Source organism: Plodia interpunctella, chromosome 18 (genome assembly GCF_027563975.2).
Source record: "Plodia interpunctella isolate USDA-ARS_2022_Savannah chromosome 18, ilPloInte3.2, whole genome shotgun sequence".
NCBI classification, from domain to species: domain Eukaryota; kingdom Metazoa; phylum Arthropoda; class Insecta; order Lepidoptera; family Pyralidae; genus Plodia; species Plodia interpunctella.
The window spans coordinates 5,779,785-5,796,357 of NC_071311.1; the positions used below are offsets into that span (position 1 = coordinate 5,779,785).

Sequence of the window (16,573 nt, forward strand, 5' to 3'; positions counted from 1 at the left end):
GTAATGTTAATAATTTTCAAAATGTCTTTGCTCAATAACATCAGGAGAGTGGATGAGAGACAAAACAGTAACAACTAGTTGACGATCAACATTAATAATGAATGCATAATAAGTATACAAGTATGATAATTTTGTTATTTTGATTAGGTTTATCTCCTGAGCGTGAACTTGATAATTTTTATATGTTATGTAGTATCAGTACTTTTACATCATAAAATTAACAGTCGTATAAAAGGACGGGCGTTCTGCATGCAGCCGCCATCGACATTGTGATTCGTGGAAGAAGGGCTTCGGGCAAATAAATTACAATCGTGTTCACCCTGCCTGGGTCATATTTAACCTTTTAAAGATCGTAAATTTCCTTTTCCTATCCATGAGTGCGAAAAGAATTGGGAATAACAATAAATTGAATCTAAAAAGGATGGTCATGGGATTTGGTCATCCAAAACATCGACACAGATATTAGACGTAAAAAATATACTTATTTGTAGAGGTATATGCTTTGGTAACAGCTTACTTCATAAAATGAAATTTTGTATATTTACTATCGTGCCAACGTTCTTACCAAAAAGCTTTATAGGAAGGAAATGCGAACCTTTATCAAAACCCTGGTGTTCTCTTCACTGACTCCACGAAAACTAATGTTTTTATTATTATAATTTACAGCAATTATAAGAAAAAAACATGACGGTTTTCGTATATATTGTAAAAATGGGATGATATTAAAATAAATACGGATCTGAATTTAAAAAAAAACGCTGTCAATATATTTTTTTATATTTGCCCAATTCACTCTCATTGTGTCAATCAATGTGTGCTAATCGGAGCGTTAAATTTAACTCTGAGTTCAGATTTCCTTTAATCAACACCTTCGCAACAGTGACATTGTAGAAATTCTCAAATATCAAAGTCGAATACGTGCCTACGACCGGCCTAAATAATATGACACTTTACTAAATACATGATAATTTATTTATACTGCCAACGGTATTCGATTCTATCGACATCGTTGTAAAAGAAATTATTCAATTAGTTATACAGGAATATTATGAGGCATTTATATGTATGTATTTATTGGATCCTATCCTACCGTGCTAGGTTTATTTCTAGAATGAGGATCTGATCTGCAATCTTTCTTTACATCTTTAATGTTTCGTGTTGTTATAAAGGCATGACAAATTCTTTATTTTATTTATTTATTTAATTGAATTCTTCTACTAAGCACTGAATTCCTCCTTTCTTTTAGGATTCCATATCGCGTTTTTTTTTAGCAAGCTCAACTTACAGCAACATGAAAAATTTATAGTTGTCCTTGTACTGTATAAAATTTAAAAACACGTAACCAAATACCCTGACAACAAGTGAGAAAGCTATTTACATCTGGACCGTAGTGAGCGTTGCGCAAGTAGCGGCGACAATTGAGCTGGCCCAGATGACATCACCGGCTCCAACTTCGATGTCGACGTCAAATTCGATAGTGCTACGCCTATATACGGGTCCCCCATTGATTTGTAGGTGTCGCCATAGAAGTCGACATCGTAAAAATAGCAATGATTGCATCTTTGGATGACTTAATGTTGTAGTACTTACCAGCTTCTATTTAAAAAACTTCAACCTCAGACATATCGCGATGTTGTAGATCCTTATCCAATTTATTTTATACAGTTACTGAAATAATTTTCATCACTTTACAGATTTCTGTTCTTGATCACGTATCCACGAAATTAATTTATTCAGCTTGATTTACCAAAAAATTTATAAGATTCCAACATATCTTTAGAATGCTTAATTAGTTGTCTCAAAGCATTAATTCAGTTACTAGCCTATAATTGTCAAGTATCAATAAAACGGTCGTCAAAGCACCGCTACACATATCAATAACCACCCCTGCTCCCAATTTCTTTTAAATTGCCTGTTAAATTAATTTGGTAACAGCTGCTATCAGTTTACGGTCCAATCAAGCGTTTTAGGACTGCATCATACAACCAAGCTACGTGTACCGTACTACAAAATTAATACCGTAAATTCGTGTACAATTATGATAATTGTATACGAAAAAGTGGTAAAATGTTAATATTATTCTCTTCCTTCAAAAAACTACAGAGAGTTGTCTTAACGCCTCATTTTGATGTGAATTATTTGATTAAATTAGATAACTTACCAAATTAGAGTCTTGTCAGCTTACACATGTACTTACAACCATTAAATGGTACAATCACTGGTGATGGTGTAAATTATGCAAATTATTAAACGAAGCAACGAGTTGCAGTATAGTAATCTATATTTTCTTGATATAAAATAATTAACTACCTGTTATTTTAGTGCTGGTTTTTCCAAATCTATTAATTGCCCAATATAAATTTCACATGTGCCACAAGATTTCCAACACGCTTCTATTTATAACTCTCTTGCGGCCTGATCCCAATGTTAACCATATTTTAATCCTATTGTTCCTTAAACCGATGTTATTATACTATATTTCCTTATTTTTTAATTATTTTTTTTTATGGATATTGATATGTATTTTAATTATGACTATCGAGTCCTGAAAATTTTCTTGAAATCACCATGGAAACAAAAAATATTGCAGAAAGTGTAAACCGCTTAACATAAATTTCACGTAGCAGCAAACTAAAAGGGAATTGCGAAAGTTCAGAACGAATATGCGAAAAGCTTTTAAACGGTTGGCACGAACGATAGCGGTTACATTACAACTAACTGATCTCTCAGACTTGGATAACCAGGGCGGATACTTGGAGAAGGATATATATTATGATAATTCTGTTGGTAACTCTTGAACGTGAAGTAGTTTCTTTTAAAGCTTCGAAAAGGAAATTATGTTCTCCAGATTTTATTCTATATTCAAAATATGATTCTAAAAACCGGACAACAGTAAGTCGGACTTAAACAAAGGGTTCAGTAGCAACAAAAAACTTGTTTTGCATGTATTATATGCGTGCTGTCCATATAGGTTTGTGTTAACTAAATATATGCTAATTATATTAATAGGTATGCATAATCATAGGCCCTAATGTTAAAGGTTGAAGTTTAATTCAATATTTGAAACGTTTTGTACACATTCTTAAGTAGTATATGTAAATATCGAAATTACTTCATATTTCGATAAATCGATCAAGTAGATCTATTTTGTTCGATCTAGTAGATGCATTTTGTTCAAACCAATTTCGTTTGAAGTTTTTATTGAATTCTTTCTTTTCAACCTTATAGTATTAATAGTATAGTATTCCAATTAAAATGACTGTGATATACAGAAAGACGAACAGACAGACTTATATATATATATAAGGGTTCCGTTTTTCCTATTTGGCAACGGCACCCCAAAGTTCAGATAGACCCATGTATATTTCATTATGTGTGAAAATTTATTGATAAAATATACAATTTGTTTGATCACCCTATCGCCATATGCCCATTGTTGGATTCATAAATATTCCAAAAGTGTTGGAACAAAAGCACTGTTCTCATGTAGATGTTCTCTTGCACTATTGTAAACATTTATCCCGTAATCCTGGCTGAACTGTAAGTGGGTCAGTCTGGGATGAACTTGGCAACGGATGTCGAAGTCCCGTGTCCAACAAACTTGTAATAAACCCACTGTTGTTCCCAATGGAAACAATACCGAATAGCTGTGGATAATGTTATTATGAGTTAAGCTGTTTTTGCTGGGTAGCTTTATGTTGTCTATGTTTTACTGTATACTTAACAAACAATATTTGTTGATTGTGTCTATAGCAAGTTGTGCGTTTTTGTATCTATACCACTTGTCTATAGTAACTTCTATCATACATAGTTTTCTACTGCCTGAAGACGAACTTAGATTATGTAAGTCACTCTTTTTCTTTCCTGTCTATTTTCTAGTTTCTTCTTATCAGTTTCGTCGCCCTTTGCATTATTATGATGCTAGTTGGAAAGTTACATTGCAAGAAACTTCTTTACGAATAAGAAAATAAATTGCACTGACAGGTATTTCATATTTTATTATAAAATAATAGATATTAGTGTATTTGAGTTCTCGTATGCATATAGAATTATACAATCTGAAATTGCATATTCATATTAAAATTAGCATGCTCAACACCTAAGCGATGCGTGAAATGAGCGACTGCAAACTTTAGTCGCTAAACCCGCGTCTTCCGTATCTAAAATTGTCAACCGCTGCATCTCTGTGGTCGCTTTCGATGATGCCTGATTTATGCCAATTCCAGCTGGCACACAATTGATGTATTCACTTCACATATTTATTAAATCTGTAAATGCATTCTTGGTACTTAGTGTTTAATTTACAAGATTAATATCTTAATTCAGCACAAAGCTGTTGTCAAGTTATTCTTAAGATAATTCAGTGAATACCTATAATATTATGGGTGTTCACTTTAAAACTATATTGTTTTAAAGTAAATTCGACACGCTGCTTACTTTGTAATCAATATTATATATCCATTTCCGTGGTGTACTAAATTGAAAACTGTGAACTGACACGTAGTGATTAATATGATTTCACTATTAATTAAGATGATTAAGTGAAATTGGAGGCGATAATTCGTGAAATGATTAATGGGTGGTGCGGGTTAACGCTGTAATAAAACTGTTCACTACAAACGTTCGTTAATTGTTTCAGGTCAAAGTTCCTGTAGCGCCGTCCATCGCGGCTTAATCCTAAACAAGTAAGTTAAATGTCCCATTGATCAGTCGTGCTCTGTTGCGACGACGCAGGATGTCGTAACTACGTTATGCTCCGTTGTTTTCTATAAGTTTTGACATAAAAATCCGATCTATTTTGATAAATTATTAAAATATAAAATTCTCTTGCACTATTACATATATTAGACACGTCCTAAAATGTGCTTGAAATCTCATACATTCTTAAATCATTTCTGGATATGTAACGTCCAACATCAGAACAATATCGGTCGTAACGTGCTATTCTATTGCACCAGCGATATCACCTGCCGGAATTGAATGAACGCCAAGTTCTGATCATAAGAATTCCTAGAAGCTGATGCTATTTGCTAGCTCAATATTTATTTTTTTCCAACTTTATCTGAAGTCCACACTTCCCCGTATTCGGCGAAACCATTTGTGAATTTACTTGTGAAAAACTTTATTCTTTATCCATTTCCGGATAAGATGTTCTTGTGTGAAGTATCGGTGTCTCTCTAAGCTCTCACCCGAATAACACGTGAAAATGCTTTTACCGCTGGCACGTCCAGAAGATAAAGTACTTCGTGAAATTCTAACTTTTTTAGTTTATCTTTTTAATGTTACTGTTTCGCATCTCTTTCTTTTACAAATTTCCTTTTCACTTAAATTCCAACAACGCCGGAAGACCGATCGATACTTCGTTCCTTATCAATTTTGATGCAAAGAAGACCGTACTGAGAAAATTGGAAATAGTTTCCATTATCCCACCCTCCTCTACCGTGTGGCAAAAAATAAAAACTAATAAGCGAAGGAATTTGGCTCCTACGAGAGCCAAATTCCGTTGGGTGCTGAATATGCAAATCTGGGGTCGCAAGTCTGGGTTGGTGACCCGTCTAGACACCGGGACTTTCATAGTAAATCATAACTCCTTTCAGCACATTCCGGCTGGCTTCCGGACAATGCCATTAAATTCTTGTAAATGTGACCGTTGTAGAGAAATAATCTCAGCGCTTTTATATTTTGTCGCTATAAATATTCAATTTAGTTTTGCCCGCTGGATCCATTTGTCTTCTTTATGTTAGGTTCCTATGTTGTGCGATATTCCTTTTTTATTTATTTCAGTACATGCTTGTACAATAGCTGGAGTTTTAAACATGTTTCGAATTTTCGTAGGAATTGCCAGTATTTTAAGACATGCAGTAATGGCACAAAGGAGCTCGGAATAAATTGCATCTGGCAGTAATGCGTCTGCCGTATAGGGTGTTGGGGCCGGTGTCATGTAAATCACAGTTGCAGCCGTTCGACTCGCCTCGCCCTCAACAGGGCTGGCTCACAGAGTCTTGTGTTGTGTCGTCTAAACCTTTACATTTGTCTGAAAAGAAAAACTCTTAATCATGGTAGGAAGTAGTAACTTTATAATGTACTCGTACTATCATTTATTAACATGTGATCCACAGAAACAAAAGATTCATTAAGTACCTATTTACGTTGGAGTAGACCTATCAGTGGTAATAATGTTTATTAAGTAAGTGTTAGGTACTGATTGTTCATTCCTACATAAATATTTTTCAATAATTCTGTTTTTTAATATTTTGGATAAGTAAAATAACTATTTTACTTATTTAAAATAGTTTAAAATTTTTCGAGAGACAACCCTTGGTGTCTGTTGATATCGATGCAATATTTGGAGGCAGAGGGATTAAACGAGAAGAGATCGGCATGAATATTGCTGAATTTTTAATAAATCATGTACCGTCAACAGCACGTTAAACTACCCAAATTAATTCAAATTTGCCCCTATCACCGCTGCTCCAAGATTCATGAAGGGTAACTTACATGCAGTCGACTGTACTTCAATTTTCTATTGCAAATACCGCTGCTGATTGACACTGTTGATTTATAGAAATCTATTTGTCTTATTTAATGCTGCGTTTTGTCGTCCATTGCACAATGCACATGTGGTCAATGGTCTTACCCCTCAATTTTAATTTGATTGGGTGTAATAATTCAAGTGGTGTATTTATTTTATTACGGTGCTTCTAAAGTACGGTCATAAATATTATGTAGCAGCTTACTAACTAATGTAGTGGGAACAAAATTATTCCAATTATAAAGAACATTACAGATACAATCTCAAGTCGATCTAAAGCTCGTTTAGTAACATCGATTCCAAGCACGTCCTATCTTTTTTATATCTTCTCATAGTTAGGTAAGTCGTTGGCATTTCTCGGGTTTTAACTGTTTCTTATTATTATGTGTTTAATTTTTTTTTGTTATTTACGTGTTATTATTTATATTTCGTTATCAAGTAAGTGCAACGCCTTTAGATAAAAAGCACTTATTTGTATTTAACTGAAAATAAAAATATTTCACTTTGTAAATTCTATATAAATTGAACAAAACTGCACACTAAAGTATTCATTAATCTAAGTTAAAGAGGCTCTAGTTGTCAGGCTTGGACAATTTACTAAACGTCTGGAGCCCTCAGCTGTGCTCTCAATACAAAACAACCTTGCACCTGGTATTGTATAACACGAAATGTAAATGGTATGCTTTATGGTCTGATTTCCGTACAATATACTGGGATATGGGTAAAAAATATATTTAAAAATTATTATTCATAAAAATTAATATTGATTTGCAGCAATTTAAATAGTATCGTAGTAGTTACTAATATAAAAAGGTATTAAGTAAATACCCTTTATTAAGTACTATTTACTCGTATTGATGCAACGAATATGAATATGACATACCAATTTCACAAATCAAGGACGGAGGAAAACAAAATCACAAAATAAGGGGGAGGGGATCGGGATGTCCAAATTGTCAACATAGACATGTGTAAAGAAAGTTGAGATAGGTTTGTGTGGTGTGGATAGATGTTTATCACTCCTTTACAAGCAAAATAAATAACTTGGAATAGTACCTACTTTTCCGCAAGAGCGGCCAAGCAGTTAGCAAATTATTAAAAAATATATAAAAAGTAATGTGCATGACAAATTATAATTAGAATTATCACGCAGAAAATATTACATTTCTTTTTCATTTATTATCATATAGTAATTAATTTATCGTTCGCGCACGATGAAATCATACCTTGTTGCCTAATGGACAATATTCTTTTACATCGGACTATTACTAAATTGCATAGTACAGGTTGTTTTGATGGACATTTATTTTGTGGAAGATAATAAGTTTAAATTGTTTTACAGCATAGCTTACTGTAAAACTACAGAATACAACATGAAAAAGTGCCTGTGAAATTCAAATTTTCTGAACAAATTCATTGACGCATCTACATACATATTGAAAACATTTAATCTATATCAATATTTTAATCTTCATACCAAGAGCTAATTTAAATAACGACTATGGGGTCTATACATATAGGAAAAAGTGCGCATCCTGTTGTCGTATCAAGAAGTGAAACAATTGACAATGCAAAGGGAATATAGCTTCTACTTATGAGTGCCTAGCTTTTATTTTTTATAATCATTAAACGACATGTTTATTTGTCATCATATCATTTTGTATGTGTTTGCAATGCATTAGTGTTCAGGAAAAAAAGTTAATGTTTAGGCTGTACAATGCTTAACAAGAACATCTTCTGACTCGCGCCATCGGTTTCTGTCTACCTATAATAAGCCGGTCCTTTCCGGTGTGGACTAAACTGGACAGTCAACTGCACCAACCTACCCAAATTCATTGCAAATTCTTCCCTATTGCCGCGGCTTAGTGGTCCATTCAGGGTAACTTGACCTGTAGTTGTCTGTACCTGCAGCATGACAGCGTTGGGGATATTTGCTTTTGCTTTTTTGCATTTCGATTTCCTGCAGCCATAGCGCACTGTTGCCAGAAATATTTTTTATGATTAAAATTCTACTAATTCTACTAATATTATAAATGCGAAAGTTTTTGAGAATGTATGTGTGTACAAGTGTACATATCTATGTTTGTTACTCTCTCATGCAATATCTACTAGACGGATTGTTATGAAATTTGGTACACGGATATAATATAACCCGTACTTTTTATCCCGAAAATATCCACGGGAGCGAAGCCCCTGGTGACAGCTAGTACTATATATTTTGCATCTATCAGAAAGCTTGAATTTGGCCACACGGAAGTGTTTTTGGTTTGTTTTTAATTTCTGTTTCTCAAACGCATTTTTCTGCGGCTGCGCTGCCATTACAATTTTTAAAATTTTAACAAAGATAAGAATTTGTTTTACTATTTGATTTTAAAATAAATAATCTGTATCGTAGTAATGTCTTATTTTTATTTATGAACGATTGATTTAGGAAATGATATTACCTCAAGAAATTTGACGGATCGTAATGACAGCGCGGCCGCAGCGGTTGAAACGCTTTGAGAACCACCCTTTTGTCTATTCGGTTCGGATAGTAAAGCCAAAAATACTTCCGTCGTTACCCTGTAACTTTGTGTCTGTACTGGTATCTAGTGAAGACAAGCTTAGCCTGAAACGAAATCTTCCTTGAAATGCACGAAAGTAATAGGAATTTATTGTTATCGTTGCAATATTGCTCAGTGATTTAAAACTATGTAAAAATAATGGATAAGATGTTTGAATAACGTATTATTACCAGGAACGGAATATTCGTAAGGCGAACGTCGGTTTCCTCAAAAAATATTATGTAAACCAAATATGTAAACATATTTCGTGATTCACCCATACAAAATCAATGTTATCATAAGATGATGCGGAAAAATATTTGGAAAATGAAACATACGTTTACGCGCAAGATGGTGATATGAACGTGTTTGTACCAAATGAACAATTTTTCTCAGATGGCAAATAAACAAATTCAGAATAAACATTGAAAATAATTATTTTTACTTTTTACATCAATTATAGAAATACTAGCGATAGTAAAAGCCTAGGGCATAAAATATATTGCTTTCCCCCACGATCTGTTTTACTACTGAAGTCTAGACACGTTAAGCCATTCCAATAGAAGTGAATGGTGTTCTAAAACTTAATGGGCTCTTATTAAAATTGAATTGATAATATAATTTATTCTGTTCTTATTATAAGTGAAATAAACCTTGAAGATAAATAGAAAATCGAATGATATAGTCACTACTATAAAATAGTTATAGTGTTATTTACAATTACTTACATGTTAATAATTAAACTACACAATAAAACTATTATAAAAAATAAGATAAAGGTAAATTTAATTAACTAGTAAACTTCGATTCAAAGCGATGTTACAGAGTTTGTTGTAACATAATTTTGTTCCACTGTCACGCCCTAATTACTAACGAGAACTTAGGATGGGACCGACAAATTAGTTCGCCCTTTGAGCTATCAAACCCGCGCATTTGTGCAAAACAAAATACCTATGTATTTACAAATGCAAAAATTTATCAAGAATTATTATTTTCTTATCAGGGTTTCTGAATGACAACATTTATGAACTATATAGGTATCTACATAATGAAATGAAAGATTTTTATTTCAGACTAAGTCCATATTCGGTTAGCAAATTAGATTTTTACTTTTTCACAAACAGTAATCCTTGCATTTTAATTTTATAGACTAAAGTATTGTATACTGGTAGACATTAAAACAAATGGGTTGGTATTGGTGTATACCAATACCAACCCATTTGTATAGCAAAACTGTATAGTTTTGCTTATAAATCGGTACACAAAAATATAGTCTCACATAATTACGGTACTCTACACAAAAGCTGAAATAAAAATAACGATCTAAGGGAATAAATTCCCGTTAGAGATATATAGTAGAGGATAATATATCACGTGCTACCCTTATGAAACAATGCTCTATTGGCTTTGGGATCACGCACAATAGCCGCTTGGGTGGGCTGCTTCGATAGCCATAGTAAAGCGGCAGTCTGACTTACAACGATTTTACTTCGCTCACTCCAAAAATAGAAGAATACCGTGCTGGTAATTTTGGCGCAAAACAATAGTGATTGTTTACGAAAGTAAGTCAAGACTCCATGCGACAAAGTGTAAGAGAACGCTACAATGATGACGAGGAGACAAATGAAATATCTTTTAATACCGTCGTTCATAGTATTTCCTTCAGAGGAACAACTGACACAATTTAGGTTGTTACTCCAAGGAACTATTGAGTTCAACTAGTAAAACCACTTGGTAAGAGTACTGGTAATACCCGGATTATTTTTCTCGTAATATGCAGCGCACGCTCAACCGATACAAAGGTCTCACTCAACAGAAACACCAAATTTTACAAATTCACGTAATGTGTCACCAATTTCAATATTGCTCCAAACATATGTTTATCGAACTGTAGCTCTACCTGTAAGATTTCAGAAGCAGTCGGTGCATATTTATAGCACCTCAGTACCGAGAAGTATGACATTCAGATGCACACTGGCACGTGACTTCCGTTGTCGAAATAGATCGCTTCTACTGTGCCTCGAACTTTGATTGATGCAAGGTTTTTTATAATATGGTTTTTGTACTTTTTTTTATTTTTTTGTAATTAGAAATGTATTTTGCATGCCGGTGTCTAATGACATGTGATAGCGCCATTATATTGACATCTGTATTTGTACCACATTTTAATTGAAATTCTGGTTACAAAAACATATTTTTGCTTATCTTAGTTACCCACTTACTAATATTATGGCTAGTTTTTAATTTTGTTTAGATATACCTATTTACTTATTTTTCGTTGTAATACCACCAGTTTTACAATTTTATTTCACTTATTTGTTGTTGTATTACAATATCTCGACCAAATGCTGTAATAAATTTTCCTGCATGCAAAGGATTTGGCCGCTCAAAGATTCGTTCAGCTGCATCAAAGTTTCTCGCTTTAGGGAGCGCTGTTCAATTCAGATAAAACGTCCGCAGCAAATAAACATTCAGTTTCCACTTTCGTTTCAATAAACTTGACTATGAGATTTCTAGCATCGTAAAGAGTTTAAACTACCTCCATAAATGGATGTATGTCACGCGAAGTGCGTCAGAAGTCTGAACAATTTCAATCAGATATTACGTTCCTGATTATACTGCTGACGTTCCTGATTATACTGCTGACCTTAATTACTAAGAGCTCGGTATTCGACAGTGACTCGCTAAGCCGCATTCTTAGGCAAATCTGTCTCATGAAAAGCTAATCACCTCATAAGGTATTTGTCTTAGAACAGCTCGCTAACAATATTGATAATATTTTACGATTACAAGAACTCATTAAGTCTTTCAAGGTTCTTCGACGTCTCTGTTTTCCACAAGGGATTAGATGTTTTCTCATTTATGTAGCGTAGAACGGCTGATTACTCGAGTAACATTAGTTGAATTTCTGAAGCAATCAACGGCAGCGGAGTTAGAGCTATATAATTATTTACGCCATATTATTCAGCCATTAATGCATTAGAATACGTTTACTAAATTATAATCATCCGTTCTTCTATTAAAGATAGGCTTTTTGTCCTTGCCAGTACTGTGTGGAGTAATACATACTTGCTACACATTTTCTATCTTTAGCCATCATGTCCAAAAACTGTCATATTCCCATTTACAACATACAAATGGAATGTCGGGACGACCATTATTCATCTTGTTTTATGCACGGCAAGTCAGCAAAAATGTCCGATCTGTTTGCTAAAAACATTTTTCGTGTCAGCAAAATAGTATATTGAATTGAGTTTCTGTTCACCATAGAGAAATTCGAATAACAACTAAAATGTCAATACATTTTAGTACTACATCATTGCATTGGCAATGGATTTCGTTTCAAATTCTAGACTAAAATTACTTTCGCACTTTCAATGGATCGCGGTCGCTCCCCCAATATGAGGGGAGCACATTTTCTTTGAACAGATTTATCCTCCCCTAACCTTGATCCTACGAATTTTCTCTCTCGACAAACATTTAATATTAACAATCTATTACTATGATAAACAAAAATTGCTCTTCAGAACTTGATTGATCGATATTCGATCAACCATCTACTTATTTGTATTTTTTTTATTCCAGCATTTTTTTTCAAGAGTAATAATTTTATTTCCCGTATAAAATTACTTATCAAGGTCACATAAAGTAATAGCATCCACTAAACTCCCTCGTGTCTACATTATAGTATTGGTAGGTGTGTAATATTTCTATGTGAGGGTTCCTCAACTTCTATTGTGCTTATACCCTCTTTGTTCGCCCCAAGGGTAAAGCCAGTCGCGGGTTCCACTCTAACTCGCTTACAAACTCCGGGCTAAGTGCCTACATTTAACATAACTTTATATTGAATAAACTTTGGAGCAATATTTTGTTTGTCAAGTCATATTTCTGTAAACGCTGCCTTTGATGTACTATTATTTTCAACATTGTTGTTGTAATAATATAATTTGTTTTAGAATTTTTATTCATGTTATCATGACAGTTTTTTCAACAGCCACTGTCGTAGCTACTGTCGCGAAACACGTGTATTTAGGTATAACATAATTTTAGTAGCTACTAACATCATCTGCAGTTGCCAATATCGGTTCATTTTCTATATCGCTTCTTGTTTGTTAGATTGGTGGCATATACATGCAATAAGTAAACTAAATAAGAAATAAATTCATATTCTATTGAGATATTGCTAAAGATGTATTTGTTATCTAAAATCATATGTAAACATAGAAAAGTTAAGGCTTTCCGGACTTTGTCAAAACGTGACCCGAAAATTGGCTAGAAACACAAGCACTAACCCCACTGCCAGCATAATTTCGCTACATCCGAAAAGATTTCGTCAAGCGCTCTCTAAAATAAATGTATATTTCCTTTTACGTTTGCCTGTTGTGAGTATTTTATAAAGAGTTGCCTTATGTGTATAGGCCTCTGCCACCGTAAACGACAGTCTTGATGTCTTTACAAAATGGTTCGTGACATTAAAATATAACTCATACCAGGTACAACTGTGATGGTTAATATAGACATAGAAGGTCTTTGTAGGGCTAATACTAAATGCTGGATTGTCAAGATAACTTGAAAATCGGATACACGAGCGACAGTTATTATTTACTACCACAGGGATCTACCTTTTTGCTGTCGAGCAAATCCTTAAGTTAGTCTCTTTAATCCGCTAGAGGATTAATCCAACAGCAATCTCTTCCCACAATTCACGGAAACCACGTCTTCAATTAACAATTCATAAACGAGATGCGTCGGGACCGCTAATCCGAATTTGATCTAGAGCCGAAACCGCCAACCCTCTATAACATGCCATGATGCCTTTCACCGCAATCCCCCGGCAAGCTTTAATATTATTCGATTTTGAATTTAGGATACTTTTTAAAAGTATACTTTGATTCAGTCGTCTAAACATTTAAATCATATTGATTTATCTCTCTGATAGTAATCTTGCTTGTTATACACTCTGTGTGCTATGTACCTATGATGAAATTCACGTATTGCTAACGTGTACCAAGGGCTTTGAAGAAACTTCCTCATCCATAACAAGTATCGTTGTTTGTCCTTCAAATATTTGTTATGAGTTTTTATCGTTATCGATTCTCACACAATCTTCTTGTATACTTGTAACTTGCACGTAAGACACACGCAAATTCGCGATTCTCTGTACTGTAATTATTTCTTACACTTTCAGTACTCTGGTATTACATTTGCTTCTTCAGTTATCATAGCTCCAAATATCACAAATATTGATGATGTGTGATGAGTTGATCCATATAATATGCCAAATAAAGAGTTCATTTCATATTCTAAGTAACTGAGCTTCTTATTAATTTTTGAACCATGCAGCGCCGAGAAACTTCACAATCTATATCAATGATTTGTGCATGGGCGATATTCAAATTGTTAAATTTCACATTCGGTGGCAAAGTTTTATTGAAAATTTTAATGCTTCTAAATTTTAGTCATATTCACGAAACAGAATTTCAAATCTGTTTCGTTTATTTGCTTCTCCAACATCCCTAATGGCCGCGAAACTTTGCGATAGCTGTGGTTACTGGAAACTTTCCAATGTTTACAGTACTTTTCGCTATAAAATGTTAGGTCACAGCGTTTAAGCTGACGTTTCTTTTAGTTCCGTTTATTTCAGTGTAATATTTTAAGATTTTCTTCTAAAATAAAATTTTGCGCAGACAAATTCCTAATTACGGCGCGCCTATAAAAGTACCCACCCCAGACCTCGGGAGAGCTCTTTAGAAGTAGAGGCTTTACTGCGTTCCGGCGTTAGAAGACACGCAAATTCCCAAGTAGAAATAAAACTCGCTCTCACCCTTGACCGTTTATTACAGAGCACGATCCAGTTGGAAATACTCCCACGTAGTCCTTCGTCTTGAAAATAATTGGAGTGGCTGAGCTATGACTAGAATTTTTGTAATTACTGAAACCATTAATTCTAATGAAATTGTTTGCCTCCTGAAGAGGTTCTTCAGTTTTTTTATAATGGATATCGACCTATACTTCCATCTAGAGTTTGACGCCCGTAACTTAATTTCTGGTCATTTGGATTCATTTGCTTCTCAATACATATATTTAAACTCTTGAATTTTACTCATTGAAATAATAACTCATGATTAGTTTATGATGTAATAATTCTCGGGTTTGTCCTTTCGAGTAGAGTAATGCCTTCCGCTTCCCGCCTGAAATCCTAGGGTGACGTAACCTGTACATTGTTCCCATTACCATAGAGTTTACTTGGCGGCGTTCATGTTTCTTAGTGTAACACACATCGAGATATTTTCCTCGCAGTACCTATGTAACTTTTATTATTAATCAATTTTCACTTCGATTTTACTTGTTACTTGGATGTTTATCTATATATGTATATGTTATAAAATATAGTATCGTTGAGATAGTATTCCATAACACAAGTCTCGAACTTACTTTGGGGCTAGCTCAATCTGTGTGATTTATACTAATATATTTATTTATTATTTATTATTTTTTAATGATTGAAAACAATTTATAGCCTCTATTTATAGTGCGAGTAAAATCTTCTCATGAAACCCCTGAAGTGGCTATTAAACCGCGCTATTATTCTAAAAGGAATGTAAAAGTATTCCCTGAAGTGGTTTCGCGACAGCATGCTAAGGAAGGCGCTCAAAGCTGTATTCTATTTGTGTCCAATCATTATGCGCCAGCACGCGCCTGTAACTGTGTAACAGTACCCGTTTCCGTTTCGACGCCCTTCTCTTCATGAGCATTTGTAGACATTCGACCAAATTTGTATGTTTTATAAGCTACATCACTGTTTCGATCTTGAGAGTTGATTATCAATTTTAGAAACTTGATTCTAGTTAATTTAAGATTGCTATGTTCGACATAAACAATTTTTTATGATACGAATTCTGACGATATAACAGAAATTGGTGACTTCAGACTAAAAAGCCTGCTGCCTGCCTGCTATTTCAATAATATGTATCAATTAATTAAAACACTGGTTATCAGTAGCTTTCACCCACCTTGCAGCATATATTGCCTATATACTTCAAAATCTTATCTTTATTTGCCATAAACACAGCAACATACAAAAATGCAACAATGCATACCTATATGAACCAATGGAGGGTTTATTGCTAAACAATTTCTTCCTATATTAACCTAAATGATGTTATTGTCAACAGATGATCAACATGCGTTTATGAGATCATCTCAACTCCAAGCAGCCAGCGGGAGGAAGATGGAGCGCGTGCGGTACATTGCGTGCACGCTTCTCATGCTGTGTCCGTTAGCACTTAGCCGGCACGACGACGACTTCGCATTCGACAATAGTGAAGAGTTCCAGGCAAGTCCTTATTCTGCATAATGACGAAAGAAATATTATTCTAAGGTTACGTAAGCAGCTAAATCTGTTTGTATAATAATAACAATGAAACTGTAACCTATTCACTGGAGTAAGCATTTGAAAGATTTCAACTCATTGTTCAAATAAAGTTATAAGGTCGGA

The 16,573-nt window shown here is 34.1% G+C and overlaps 1 protein-coding gene across 8 annotated transcripts in view; it reads left to right on the forward strand.

Moving 5' to 3' along the window:
- The window catches only part of Dg (Dystroglycan), a 76,521-nt gene that overhangs the window by 42,272 nt on the left and 17,676 nt on the right, over positions 1-16,573 (forward strand). For 5 of the 8 annotated variants that reach the window (XM_053758201.2, XM_064436531.1, XM_053758203.2 and 2 more), the window contains 2 exons: positions 4,640-4,685; positions 16,251-16,411. In XM_053758201.2, coding sequence (XP_053614176.1) covers positions 16,268-16,411 — 144 coding nt within the window. In that variant the 5' untranslated portion in view covers positions 4,640-4,685; positions 16,251-16,267. The remainder of the gene's footprint in view (positions 1-4,639; positions 4,686-16,250; positions 16,412-16,573) is intronic. The other 3 variants (XM_053758206.2, XM_053758207.2, XM_053758205.1) reach the window with 1 other exon arrangement.